Source organism: Gambusia affinis, linkage group LG01 (assembly GCF_019740435.1).
Source record: "Gambusia affinis linkage group LG01, SWU_Gaff_1.0, whole genome shotgun sequence".
NCBI classification, from domain to species: Eukaryota; Metazoa; Chordata; class Actinopteri; order Cyprinodontiformes; family Poeciliidae; genus Gambusia; species Gambusia affinis.
Window position 1 is genome coordinate 6,058,940 of NC_057868.1, and position 13,292 is coordinate 6,072,231.

At 38.9% G+C, this 13,292-nt stretch overlaps 1 protein-coding gene across 3 annotated transcripts; it reads right to left on the reverse strand.

Moving 5' to 3' along the window:
* Nucleotides 1-289: 289 nt before the first annotated feature.
* ikzf4 (IKAROS family zinc finger 4) lies at nucleotides 290-13,290 on the reverse strand. 3 transcript variants are annotated; one of them, XM_044112246.1, is made up of 8 exons: nucleotides 12,319-13,290; nucleotides 9,419-9,473; nucleotides 7,888-7,995; nucleotides 7,454-7,753; nucleotides 7,184-7,351; nucleotides 5,452-5,586; nucleotides 5,226-5,357; nucleotides 290-4,151 (listed from the first exon to the last, which is right to left on the reverse strand). In XM_044112246.1, exons 1-8 carry the CDS (start codon nucleotides 12,343-12,345, stop codon nucleotides 3,331-3,333), a joined length of 1,746 nt encoding a protein of 581 aa, XP_043968181.1. In that variant the 5' UTR covers nucleotides 12,346-13,290; the 3' UTR covers nucleotides 290-3,330. The 3 variants fall into 3 exon arrangements, with proteins under 3 accessions (XP_043968181.1, XP_043968192.1, XP_043968202.1); XM_044112257.1 differs by having other exon boundaries at nucleotides 291-4,151; nucleotides 13,067-13,290; XM_044112267.1 differs by lacking the exon at nucleotides 12,319-13,290 and adding an exon at nucleotides 9,563-9,706 and having other exon boundaries at nucleotides 291-4,151.
* Nucleotides 13,291-13,292: the final 2 nt, after the last annotated feature.

Sequence of the window (13,292 nt, forward strand, 5' to 3'; positions counted from 1 at the left end):
TCATTCAAAATTATTGAGAGTAGTGTATGAAATTTTTCACATGCCTTTTTTGTTAAATAAAATGTTAAATAAAATCTCAGTATCGACACTCCTTTTAAATTGTCTATCCTTTAAGTGAGGATCTCTGTCTCATTTCCTTTCAGAAATATCTAAATGAAAATAAATTCAAATCTAAAGCTGCCAAAAGTATAATTTCGACAGTTCTTGTAATGTAATACTTATAGAACAACATAATTTTTTCTGAAACATCAAAACTTTATCACTCTTACGGTGACTAAGGACACAGACTAGGATGTAATCAGTCAAGCTGGACAGAATCAATTTTTACAATAAATGCAACTTTATTGACAGTAAAAAGTTTTGAAAATATCAAGGAGCACGCAATCTGTAACCGCAAAAACATCTTGGAAAGCGACATGACCTTTTTTTTATTTTTATCTTTTTTCTTTTCCTTAGTTTCATTGAACTAATGAGGCAGTTGTACATCTCAAACTTTGAGGTAAAAGTGTTTTTTGTTATTTTACATCATTCACAAAGGGTTTTTATTTTATTTGTATTTTTTAGAACATTAAGTCATCGCGAGGAGGGGACAAATAAAAACCCATGCCTCGTTTTCACTTCACATTTCAAAAATAATTCACAATTCAGGTAAAAGGAGAAAATGACAAGCACCCATGCTATAGTCCATTCACACACACAAACACACACGCGCCTACATATCAAACCCAAGTGCATTTTTATGTATGTATATATATATATATATATATATATATATATGTATGTATCTTTTTTTAAACTGTTTTCAAGTACATTTTGCTTGCTAGTAGAGAAACTCAGATTAAACTATAAAGCAGCAAACCAACAATAATAAGAAAGAATACTGAGTTTGGTTTCTTTCATGTTCCCGATATTAACATCATCAAATCATTCACCATACTGTAGCAATAAGGTATTTGGGTGCTATAAAGAAGCAGGAGGTAACATTTTATGAACTTTGAGGAGTATGCTGGATAAGATTTGGAATATAGCTGATTAAATACACCAAGGCAGAAACAAACGACACTAAGTAGATAATCACAAGTGAGATAATAACAGAAGAGATTCAAACTGATTTGCTAATAATTCATCTTTAAATAATTTCTTAAATCACTTACATTATGGAACTTGTTTAAAATCTCAGCTGCGGCCGCTGAGTGCAAAACCACAAAGGGATTGTTTAAGCTGAGCTGACGGTTCAACCCTCACCGGTCCCGAACCGAGGTGCAGGAGCCCGGCTCCAGTAAGAACTCACCACCTAAACCAGGTGGTCAGTTATTGTCACTGTTAAATTCATCAGTGCAGTAGAACAATCACAGGTAACAACTCTGTAAAGCAGTGAAGTGCTTCAGTAAAGACGTTCATATGTAAGCAGGGAACCTATTCTAAAAAGTGCAAACCTGCAGAGAGGTAGAGCACCCCGGGTCCATTCAGTGAGGCTCTTCTAAGCGACGAAGCTCATGGTCTGATCTGCACCAGTATCCTAAAACTCCCTTTTGAAATCTAAAAGCCGACTTCATCCTAATTTTACTCAATGAATCAGCTTCATCCTGAGGCTCTGTTCCACACAGTTAGCTTTGCACGAGGCATGGGCATCGGTACCGATGTATCTATCTTTTGTCAAACAGTTTTCATGGTTTAAACGCCAGAGTTAGTTTTCTGTTTGCATGAATCATAGAGCAGCACTGTGATACTTCTTCCCCCACCTATTTCTGCAAACTGGAGGTCATTTACCTCAGAAAAGGCACTTCCATCCATCCATTGTTGACAACAAAGTTTAATTTGATTGTTAAGAACAGGGAAAGAAATGGGATGGAAAACACCAGACCTCCACCCATCACATCTATTAAGTCTTTTATAATTACTAAGGCTGCTGGTCATTTCACCCCATCACCTTTGCACTTTTGATCATTTTGTACCAAAGTTTTCTCATATGAAATGTTGAAGTTTTATACCTGCCGTTGAGGAAGTTTCATACCCGCTTCGTCAACCAACAACTAAACGTAATTTTCTACATTCTACCAATTGTCTTCTCTAAAACAATGTAGCTATGTGATCATAATAAATTATCTCTATTTCAGTATTAAGCAAAAATATCAACTCTAATGACATGCCACATGTCAATAGAGTTAAAGAGCCAAAGTGGGGATAAAAATCAGAATAAATAAAAATATAATATGACAAGACTGTTTTGCCTAAACTACTGCAGCAAGACATCTTCATGGTCAGATTTTTTTCACGTTTTTATGAATTGCTAAATGTCATCAAATAAAAAAAAAAAAGGCAACCAGTATAAATGCGATTTGGACATTTGGACAGTTTTAAGACTTTTTCAGGCCTAAATGTTTTGACTTTTTTACTTTCAAATATTGTCAATTAACCAGCAAATATAAGCTTGTCATTGTTCAGTGCTACTTTATGGAAAGCAATAGGCCAAAAGCAAAAAAATATCAAAATAACAATCAGTAATTAATAGAAAATAAACAATTTCATTCAATTTTTCCTAAGTTATTTTTGTAAATACAGCGGTGCCACAAAAGCAAAGTATTTTTTTTTCAAAAGATCTGACACCGTGGTAACCTCATACCGGCCCATGCCTGCTTTGCACACTGTTGAACCGTGCTGTAAACAATATGTGTTCCTACAACAGTTACCGCTGTAGGAGTTAAGGCAATCCACGTCTGTGCTTCGTCTGTGACAAAAGCTCGTCCCACACTCAGAGGCACCCAGCTCTCCGTGCGCATGTAGCTCAACCGACACAGAAAGCATCCTCCTCAGCCGCTGAAGCAAAGCTCTCAGTGCGTAGTGAATAAAACCTGTTTTTGATAAATGCTTAAATGCTTTCAATAACTGCATGTGAACATGACCTCTTGGATGTGATTGTTTCTAAAATCACAGAGGAAAGGATGGCTAGTCGGGTTTCTTGAGCACCAGTTCTCCACTGTTTCTTTTGGCGTGGGTGCGTGTTTGTGTTGTGTGTGAGTGTGTGTTCAGAGGAAATCCCCAAAGAAGGCACTTCTGAGGCAAAACCTATAGTTTGCCATGCGATTTGATAAGGGAGTGCAATCAGTTACACAATTCAATTTTTCTAAACTAATCTAACTGATGCGTTAAAAAGATTGGGTTTTTTTTTTTTTTTTTGCTCACTTGTGTCATGTAGGATATAAATCCACAGCAAGCTCAGGATTTATTTGACTCAAACTAGGGATTTAAAATAGCTGATCTGGTGCAGAACAAAGATGAGCCCCCTTTTAGATTATAGCAGTTTACCCCTCCTTGTGCAAACACCTGTCCTCAGCCCACCTGGTGCTCTCCGCGGCTGATGTGAGAGGAAAACTCGTAGCGGTCCTGGCTGGGATGCCCGCAGATGTTGCACTCGAAGGGCTGGCGGAAGCCGTGGCAGCCCATGTGAATCGTGTACATGACGTGGTCCAGGAAGAGGATGCAGCAGTGTCGGCAGTAGAAGGAGCGCACAGGCCTACCCCCCCTGTCCAAAACTTGGAAATTGCTCCTGGAGGAGAGAGGCGAGCCTGGGTTTCTCTTAACGGCACCCGGGAGAACAGGACCCCCTCTATCCCACTCTGCGTCCAAATCTTTGGCCTGGCTGGGGCTGATGGTGGGATGGCCGCGGGGCAGTGCTGGGGTCAGATAGTGGAGGTGATGGTTGTTGGAGGTACTTGTAGGGGCTGTAGCCCTTGTGCTCTGCTCTTCCGCTGTGCTCTCTGTGTCCGTAGAGTCGGGGCAGCCGTTGGGCGAGGTGGTGTGGCTGTGGGCCGAGGGCTGGTCGTCCCGGGCTTCGCCTGCCTCCCGCCCATGGAGGCCAAGGGACATTGCTGCGAGCCCCACCGCGCCATGGGCTCGGGGGCCCTGGGGAACCACGCCACTGTTGAGGGAGCCCACAACGGTTCGGAGCTCTGCCACGAAGCCTGGGTGGAGCGGATGGAGCGAAGGCGACTCCTGGCTCTCAGCTTTACTTCTAGCGAAGTGGAGGTGTGAACTAACCAGACCGGATGAGTCTCCAGCAGAATGGGAGCTCAGGAGATCCCCTTCCTTTTCAGAGCCAGAGGACAGTTCATAAGGTGCTTCTGGTGGTTCAAGGTGCATGTGCTTTTCTCCTGCAAAAGAAATGAGGCACTAATAAATTCTGTTTAGGGTAGAACGTCTTTTAATTATTCAGTTCAAATTTATTTAATCAAGTCCAGCACATTAAACAATTTTCATGTTGAAAACAGAGCAACTGTCTCTGTAAATGACCAAAAGTTTGGACACACTTTCTAATTGAATTAAATTGGAAAGTGTGTCCAAACTTTTGGTCTGTACTGTAGGTAATAGAAGCCACAAACATGATGTTGCTATCATCTGTTGCTATCGGGGTCCTGTCTTGGTTCTGGTTGGATAATTGGATAATTGGCTAGTCTTCTTAGGCCACACTTAAGAGTTAACACCAAACTGTGTCAAACTTTTCACTCATCCAACCCAAACTGTTACCTTTGTGGAAAAGAAATTGGCTAAGATGGGGTATGATCAGCATAATCTGATCATAAACTGATCTGGAGAGTGCTACAACTGGAGAGTGTACATTTAGTACCAACCTGGACTGAGAGATTGCTGACAGAGTGCCTGTTACAAAATAAACGCCTGAAAACCTGAAGGAAATTTACAGTTGCTTAGATGGACGGTCCAAATCTCTCAAGGAGAAAAGTTTCATCGTTCCCACATTATGATCCAAAACTGATTTTGGAGCAGACGAAGCAAGTCAACATCGACTTTTGGAACAACCTTGAGCTCACATTCATAAGAAAAAATATGGTTTATCTTTTAAAGCCGGATCTATTGCAGATACCTAATCAACCTGAGGGAGCTCTCCCATGTCTCCCAAGAGAAGTGGTCAAAAGTCTAGTCAGAATTATGCTGGAAGTTTGTTTTTGTTACTATCATATTGTTAGTATTGGGGGTGAGTGAATATCCTTGACCCAGTGGCCCATATTTTGAAAAAGAAAATCCTCCTCACAGTTAATCAAGTTCTTGTTTTCAAATTGCATTGAAGTGGTCGTATAATCATATCACCTCAGAAGACACATCTGTCAACTGCAATATGAAACATCCAAAATTATATTTTCATGCTGTTGATGAGTGTTGATTTGTCTGGTGAGAAAAGTCCAAGGTATTACAGAATCAAACAAGCTCACCTAAAAACTTCTGTGGTGTTGACCTCTTTCGTTTGGTTATGCTGACAGTCAGTCTGTCCACAAACGGCCTTTTCTCATTGGCTGGCTGCAGTATGGGTTTAGTGATGCTCTCCATATTTACAGACTCTTCACCTGAACAGGGAGAAGCCCAAGCTTAATAACACTTGACACATGAACTAGTATAAGTTATGAAGGATCTGGGTTTCTTCTATGTGCGACGTGTTACCAGGTGGCATCTGAGAGTCCAGAGTCTTCATGTAACTATGGCAGCGCTCCAGATGTTCCTCCAGTGTGCTCTGCTGCTTATAGCTGCGACTACAGTAGCTGCACTTGAAAGGCTTCCCGACTGTCGGGGAAGAAACTGAAAATCAGAGGGAAAACATTTTAATGACTGCTTGTCGAGCCAGAGACATAACAAACCAATAACAAATTATTATATTCTTGAGAAAAAAGTTTGAGATTTTGCGCATCTATTGGAGGGGATTTTTACTGACGTAGTAGCACTGATATCTTGGCTTATGACACTGGATTTTCCCTCCGATTAGAAATTCCTGAGATCGATATTTGAAGCCCGAAAGTGACGGTAAAGGAACCGCCTAACCCCTGACCGCAACCTTCCAGTTTGGTAAGCCATCGGAAGCGCTGACGTCAATTCACTGTAATCCAGTTCGCAGCGATGGTTTCTCTGTAAATGAACCTGTGCGACTCGATCACATCCAGCCAGAACTATTGTATCAACACTGTATGTGAACACCTGCTGTTCACGTATGTTCTCAAAATTGAAAGCGCACTCACATGATTTCCTGTTTTTAAATCTGTAAATGTCACGTTTTTTTTTTGTTTTTTTTTGCTTTTTTGCAGAAAATTGTGATGAAGACCTACTTCCTTTGAGTTTCAAAGAAAGGAGAAATGGACCAGTCTAGTAAGTGTACCCACTTGTAGAACTCTTTTACTTGGTTATACACCAACATCAATTAAGTTCAATGCCTAAGAGCTCACAGGAACTATAGAGTGGAAGGAACATGATACAATAAAAATCTGAAAAGTGTTGTGTATTCATCTCTCTTTCATCTGATACCATAAAACATAAAGAAGTAGGTACAAAAAGTAGGCTTCCAGCTCACGTAGAAGTATCTGCCAACAGGACAACTATTAGTTGAGCATGCCACAAACTCAGCATTTATGGCAGAAAGAAAGCAGCAAGAAGTTAAGATGCTGTCCGCATGCCAACTGACTCACAACTTCAGTCCTAAAACATGGTGGCAAAAGCTTCATGGTTTTTTTCAGCAGGGACAGGAAAGATCATCTTTGATGGGAAGATGCAAAAGACTTGAGACTGGAACAGACGTCCACTTTCCAACAGGACAACAACCCAAAACGTACAAACAGAGCCAGATTTAGGTCAAAGACTGATGTGTCCATGATTTCAGTCCCTACATGAAAAGCAGGTGGAGAGATTGTCAAAAACAAGTATCAGTTCTAACTGCATCAAAAGAAGGTTCTATGAAGCCTTGATCCAAGTGGACTGGATGCAAAGGAAAGTCACTGTTTTAAGAAGTGAGATTTTGCTTTATTGACTCTGTGGACAGTTAGAAAAAATTGAAAACCCCTTTTTTAAGGACTTATTGGGCCTTTATTTGAGTGTTTAGACAGGAAAATGCGTAAACACTCACTTGGACATGCAGTAAAGAGTATCACCACTCAAACCTTTGATGGTCTTGTTAAGGACTAAGGCCTCCTTATAAAAGTTGTGCTTTGCCCCTGCGCCACCACAGCACCCCATTGAAAACCCTTATTTAAGAGGCTTTTATGAGCTAAAGGCTGACTCTTGGCTCAAGTGTTGAATTCTATGTGGATGCAGAATTTGGAGATCTTTGCTTTAATCGGCCAGGAAAAAAAAAAAAAAAGCAGAAACCTATGTCAATCTAGCTTTGCTGTAAGGGAGCTTCCTGATTTACCTGAATGAGTGCGCAGATGACCAGCAAGAGCATCTCTCCGACGGCAGGCATAGCTGCAAACGGGACATTTGAAAGGCTTCTCTCCTGAATGAAGTTTGATGTGGCGCAGCAGGTTACCCTTCTGGGTGAAAGAGGCTCCACACTGGTTGCACTGAAAAGGTCGCTCTCCTGCAAACGTGTGCGTGGATGTTTGGGCTACATCAATTTATTTATCAATCTCGATGTCTGTGACTCTTAGTCGTGAACACTGTTGCCAACGGCTCCTCTCACCTGTGTGGCTGCGCTTGTGGACCATCAGCACGTTGGGTCCTATGCAGACCATCCCGCACACCTCACACTGCAGCTTCCCGTTGGGCAGCCGGATTGGTCCCGGTGAGGACGAATTAGGAGTTGCCATCTCACTGTAGATGTTACCTCTGTCTCCTTCGGTTCCGGCAAACGCTGGACCTCCTTCTTCAGCAGCACCCACCCTGTCGTCTTTCCCACCGTCGCTTCTCGCAGCCTTTTTGTTCTCAGACTGTCGGGCACCTGAAGACTCTTCATCGCTACACAGCTCAACCTTAATGGAGTCTGCTTTTTTTTTTTTTTTTTTAGAATGAAAGGTAGAGGAAAATGCATTAATTTGAATACATGCTTTCAATTAAAAGAAAATGAAAAATATATACTATAAGACAGAAATTGTTTCAAGTGATGCAAAAGCTGACCACTTAGGGAGCGGTGAGGCGAGGACTGCTGGCTGTTGGGAGATCTTACAGAAGTGGCCCGCAACCCAGCATAAAAATCCTGCTCTGCTGATGGTTCTCCTCCATTACCTGCAACACAAATATATTGTAATAAAGCAAACCACAGCAAAGACTTCATTATACCTTTATAGTCATATTATATCTTATGTTTCTTCCAAGGACTCAAACTTTCTTAAAACTGTGGAACATTTTTACTCTCACAAAATATCTGTTCCCAGTATTTCTCTGAACAGCAAATGTTTTGCTCTAATTCTAATTTCCTTCAGTTTTTACCCAATAACTATGCAGTTTAAGATATTTTTTTTCATTTGTTTGTTGTCTACAGATACAACATTTGGGGGTACGCCTTGGCTCTGTTTTGGGGTTTATTTTTCCCTCTTTGTATATTATTATGTTGGGGGTTTTTTAAGAATTTTTTTTTCAGAATTTTTACTAAGATGATATTTGGCAGTATCTCATTCAAAATTACAAACTGGTAAAAAATTATTTCAAAATAACTTGCTTTATTTCAATTCTGAAAAGAAAGCATGTCTCTTATCATTGCCCTGAAGATTCTCTGAACAGGCAAAAGATTGTGCTGTTAAACCAAACTTGAAGAATTTAGGTGTTGCTTTCAATCATTGTCTCTTGAAGATAGCTCAGAATAACTCATCCAAAAGAGATTTCATTATTTAAATATCTCCAAACTGAGAAGGTTGGTATCAACACACTGAATTGAGATGATTATTCATGCGTATGTTTTCGCTCGTCCTGACTACTGCAACACCCTTTCTGGATGTATCAAGAAGAAAGCAGTAGTCTGGTCCAAAACTCTGCAGCAGAACCATTAGCTGGACCAAACAAAAATATCTGTATCATTGAATTGGTTTTTGGACTTTTTAATCATGTTTTATTTTTTATGTTTGAAAAGAACTTTGTGATCTTTATCTATGAATGCTAAATCGCGAAACTAAACATCTCCTCTAATCTCAAGGAAGTACAACAAACACATTTACAAAGAAACTACTTATATTTTATTGCATTTTAGCAGCAAGATGATGCCTACAGGTCTGTCAACTTAAATGTTTCTATGATGATGCATCTTTTAGGTCAGGCGTTTGCTGGATCCTCTCTCACGTCTTAAAGATTTGACTGTTCACCAGCAGTAGATTTGTTTAATTTAGTTTATTTATTTAGCACTAATTCCCCACAAATGTTAAAGGCACTTCAGCAAACAGGTACAGTTCATATCTAATTAACTTCTTGAATTCAGATATCACAGTTTAATTGCTTATCCCCTATTTCTCCTCTAACTTAGTTTTTAGGCTAAATTGTCCAGCAATATACAAGAATTAAAGAGAAAGTTAGAAAAAAGAATCAAAAGCCCAAAAAAGAGAAGGGTTTTGGAAAAACTCTCCAAAATCCTCGAGAATTAGAATCCAATTTTTAAAAGATTTTAAAGAAACTTTTTTCAGTACAAAACACACACACGCATATAAGTGTTTAAATTTACCTTGTGAATATGAGCGTCCATTACATTCATCAGCATTCATTCTCTCACCAGATGCCTGAAACAATAAAACACACATTTCAATTCAGAATATTTAAATAAATAAATAAAATAACATATTTTTAAAAAAGTATTAAAAATAAATACCTTTGCTATAGTTAATAAAAAAAAAGTGATCAGTTGGTGGAAACAAATGCAGAACACTTTAGGCTTTCAGGTCTGATTGTCTAATATCAAATTCACTTTAAAAAAAAAGTATCTTTTAAAAAAAAAATCTGAGTTCTATCTGACTGTCTCTGTATTGTGGTGAACCTCCTCTGTCTAACAAATAATAATGAAAGGCCTGACATTTATACAAATCGTCTGGTAAACAGTGTCAAAGGAGGAGTTGAAACCAACACAAAAAAAGGTTTAGGGGGTTACAGGGCAAATGAAGAGTATTTTCAACATGAGATGACACATTATTGAACTGATAACACATATTAAGACGTCTATTCAAAAAAGCTACTTGAAAGTTAAAATTTTTTAAATTTTGACCAGTTTAGTGTTTTGTCTTAATGACAGGTAAACATGATGTTCGCTGAAAGATGTTTTTCAATGAGTGTACTAAAAAAAATAATCAATCATGGATGGATGGATTAATGGGAATTGATGCATAAAATTTTAGTCACAGTCACAAACTAATGGTTGGTTGGGATGGGAAATTGTTATACCATTTATTGCTGTTGTGAAAAAAGTTAACATTTCAGTTATTTCAGGAATTCGTGATGTTTGCACGACCTGAAAACTATCGGTTTGGTTGGGATTCTTACTCTTGCTATTTGAAAGACCTTTATTTCCAATGTTGCTTTTATAAAAGCAATACTTAAATACCTTTTCTTTTTTTTTTTATGAACAATTAGTGGTGCATTTGTACCATTATGTACTGATGCATTTTTTTTTCACGTTTTATCATTACTTTTATAATTTTTGCAACAAGTGCCACAAATGATTGTGATAACATTTTTAAAGTCCATATTACCCATCTCTAATGGTCAGATTTACTCCTTCAGTATATTCAGGTTTGGAACGTAATTGATGGTTCCAACAGATATGATAAGTAGTCTTGGTCCTGGATCAGAAACGTATCCTAAGACTGTCACAATTTTGGACTGTTTTGTTGACAGACTGATTGATCTCAGTGATATTGCTTCTGATCTGTTCTTGAAAATCTTTAGATCAGAGTAAGATAAGATGCCGTTAAAGAGCTTCTCACTTATTTCATGATGTCAGAGAAGCTCTACTTGAACTTCTGATTATAAATGCCAGACAGTAACCAGAACTGGGTTTAAACACAGAGCTTGAACACATCTTTTTTTAAAAAGGGGAGTTTGTGATAATTAAGTCTTGATTTAACAAGAGGAGGAAATTCTTCTTTACTAAGGGCTACCTTGGTTTGGATAACTTTAACTTTAATAAATGGAATCATCATGTGAAAACCACTTTTTACATGTAGTGAGGTTATCTATGATCTGAAACCTTTAGAAACTTTAAAAACCAGAACAAAAGCTATCTGGTCCAATATCTTTTTTACATCAGCGCAACCTGAAAACAAAAAAAATGGGCTCTTTACACATCATTTTCCAATTGCAAATTCCTTATTAAGAACAAATCATTGTCTTCTCTTTAGTCCAAACTGGTATTAGATATTTAATTGCTCAGCTTTACAGTGGAGCACAAGAAACTTTTTCCAACTATATTAATTTTACTGTATTTTTATTTATTTTTCATGTAAACCAACCTTCTTTTTTAGAGTTTATCATGGAACATTTTTGTTAACAGTCCAAGGCAAGTAATGTCAGAGCAAGTTTTTGAAAGATTTTTGTTTTTATTTCCTCTCTATTTTAATGTTTTGATCTTAAATGAAACTATTTATTAAGATTAAACACTATACTGAACAATTGACATTGGTCACAGACTGGTTTGTTACCCTCTGAAGTGTTGAATAGCCTTCTGATTCTAAATTGTTTTGTTTTCTTCCCATAACAACCCAGGACTGACGATAACGGACCCTTTTTTTTGTAAAGAGCTCTAAACATTCACTTGAAGTTCATTTTGTGTCTTTTAAATAATTGTGGAGTTTCAAAGTTTTTGTAGGGAATATTGTCACCTAAAGACCTGAACATCTGAACCAGGCAGAGCTAGAATCTTGATTGAGGGAAATCCACAGAGACTGCAAAGCACTCATATTTTAACATAGAAATAATCATATGATGTATTTTTTTTTTAATGCAGTAAAATATGACTGCCATATATGTTCACAAGGGACAGGAAAACTTTGTTTATTTATTTGAAAGAGCAATTGTAGTTCCCAGTATAGGAAAACAACTCAAACCAGATGTTGTATTCATTCTAACTTGCATAACACACCTTATGAAAATAAAGAAGAACTTTTCTCAGGAAAAATTTTACATGAAATAACCTAAACAAAGCAAACTGACGCTTAATATAAACAAAACTTTAGAGCTAGTTCAGTATGATTAAGTGTATTAATCATATCTAAAAGTTTTATTATATTATCTTAAAAGCTCAAATTGGAACTTGTACAAATCAAAGTGCATGCTATTTTTACCTTAGCATTATATTATATTATATTATATTATATTATATTATATTATATTATATTATATTATATTATATTATATCAAATAAAATTCATTCAGATTTTCAGATTTTTGTTAGTTAAGGTTAAACAGGTCTTTCACCCATCTGTCATCTATTCCTACTCTGTCCACCTCCTTCATGCATAATTGCCAAATAATTAGCAATAAGGGGCATATAGTGCACGTTACATAAAACAGTTATCCAATAACCAAGTGACACAGATAGATACACCGAGACCAGACACTTCCTTGCTGACTTACGTTGTCTTTAGACATAGCCGCCAACATGTTTATGTTCACTGGGAGCAGACGGAGCTTTCACGTTAGGAAACGGAAACAGACCAAGATGTACAAGGCGGCAGCACCTCTCGCTCAAATGGATGACAACAGTGGACATTGACTTTGGAGAGAGGGGGAGGCGGAGACAGCACATCTCAGGGAGAATTAATATCCTGGCATTGGCCGCGCATGGGGTGCAACAGGCGCAGCCGGGAGACGCGCCAGCCACACCGGGAACGGCTATTAAAATAAAATAACAGAGATAAATAAAAGCAAGTGGACTCGCATCGGCACCAACCCTTGCCTTACAATCCTTTCCTGGCCTTCAGATTGTCGAGTATGCATTGGATCATATATGTCTCCAGATAAGTGTCATGCCTCACTCTCTCTGTCTCTGTCTCTCCCTCTCTCAGAGCATCCGCGGCTACTTGTTTTAGCCTTCTCGGAGGATTTCTGGTCCGATCTGCTCACGCACGGCTCCAGACAGCGGCGAGACGCGGCGAGACGCGGCGGCGGCGGCAGTGTGTTGCAGGAGTTGCGACTGAGCGAATTGTCCGCATGAACGCAGCTGTCATCCAACACCGAGCGCGTCAAACCGACCTGGGCTATGTTTCTCACGAGCCGTTGCTATGGCACCCGACCACAAGACAAATGGCATTCACCCGCAGCAACTACTCAAAAACACGCCGATCAAGCGGCGACGGATGTGCGGCGGAGTCCTGGTCCTTACCTGCAGGTCGATCGGTGCGCTCCTTCCTTAATTGTCTGTCTGGTTGTTTGTTTTCCCCAGCGACGGCAGCATCCCTGGGATTTTTTTTTCTTTCTGTCTTCCCTTCTTTCTTTTTTTCGTCTTTTTTTTCACCTGAAACCCAAACAACTTCCGGGCCCATGCTGGGATACAGACAGAGCTGTTGATCCAGTGATTGTCGAATGCATCGATACACACATAGGACACA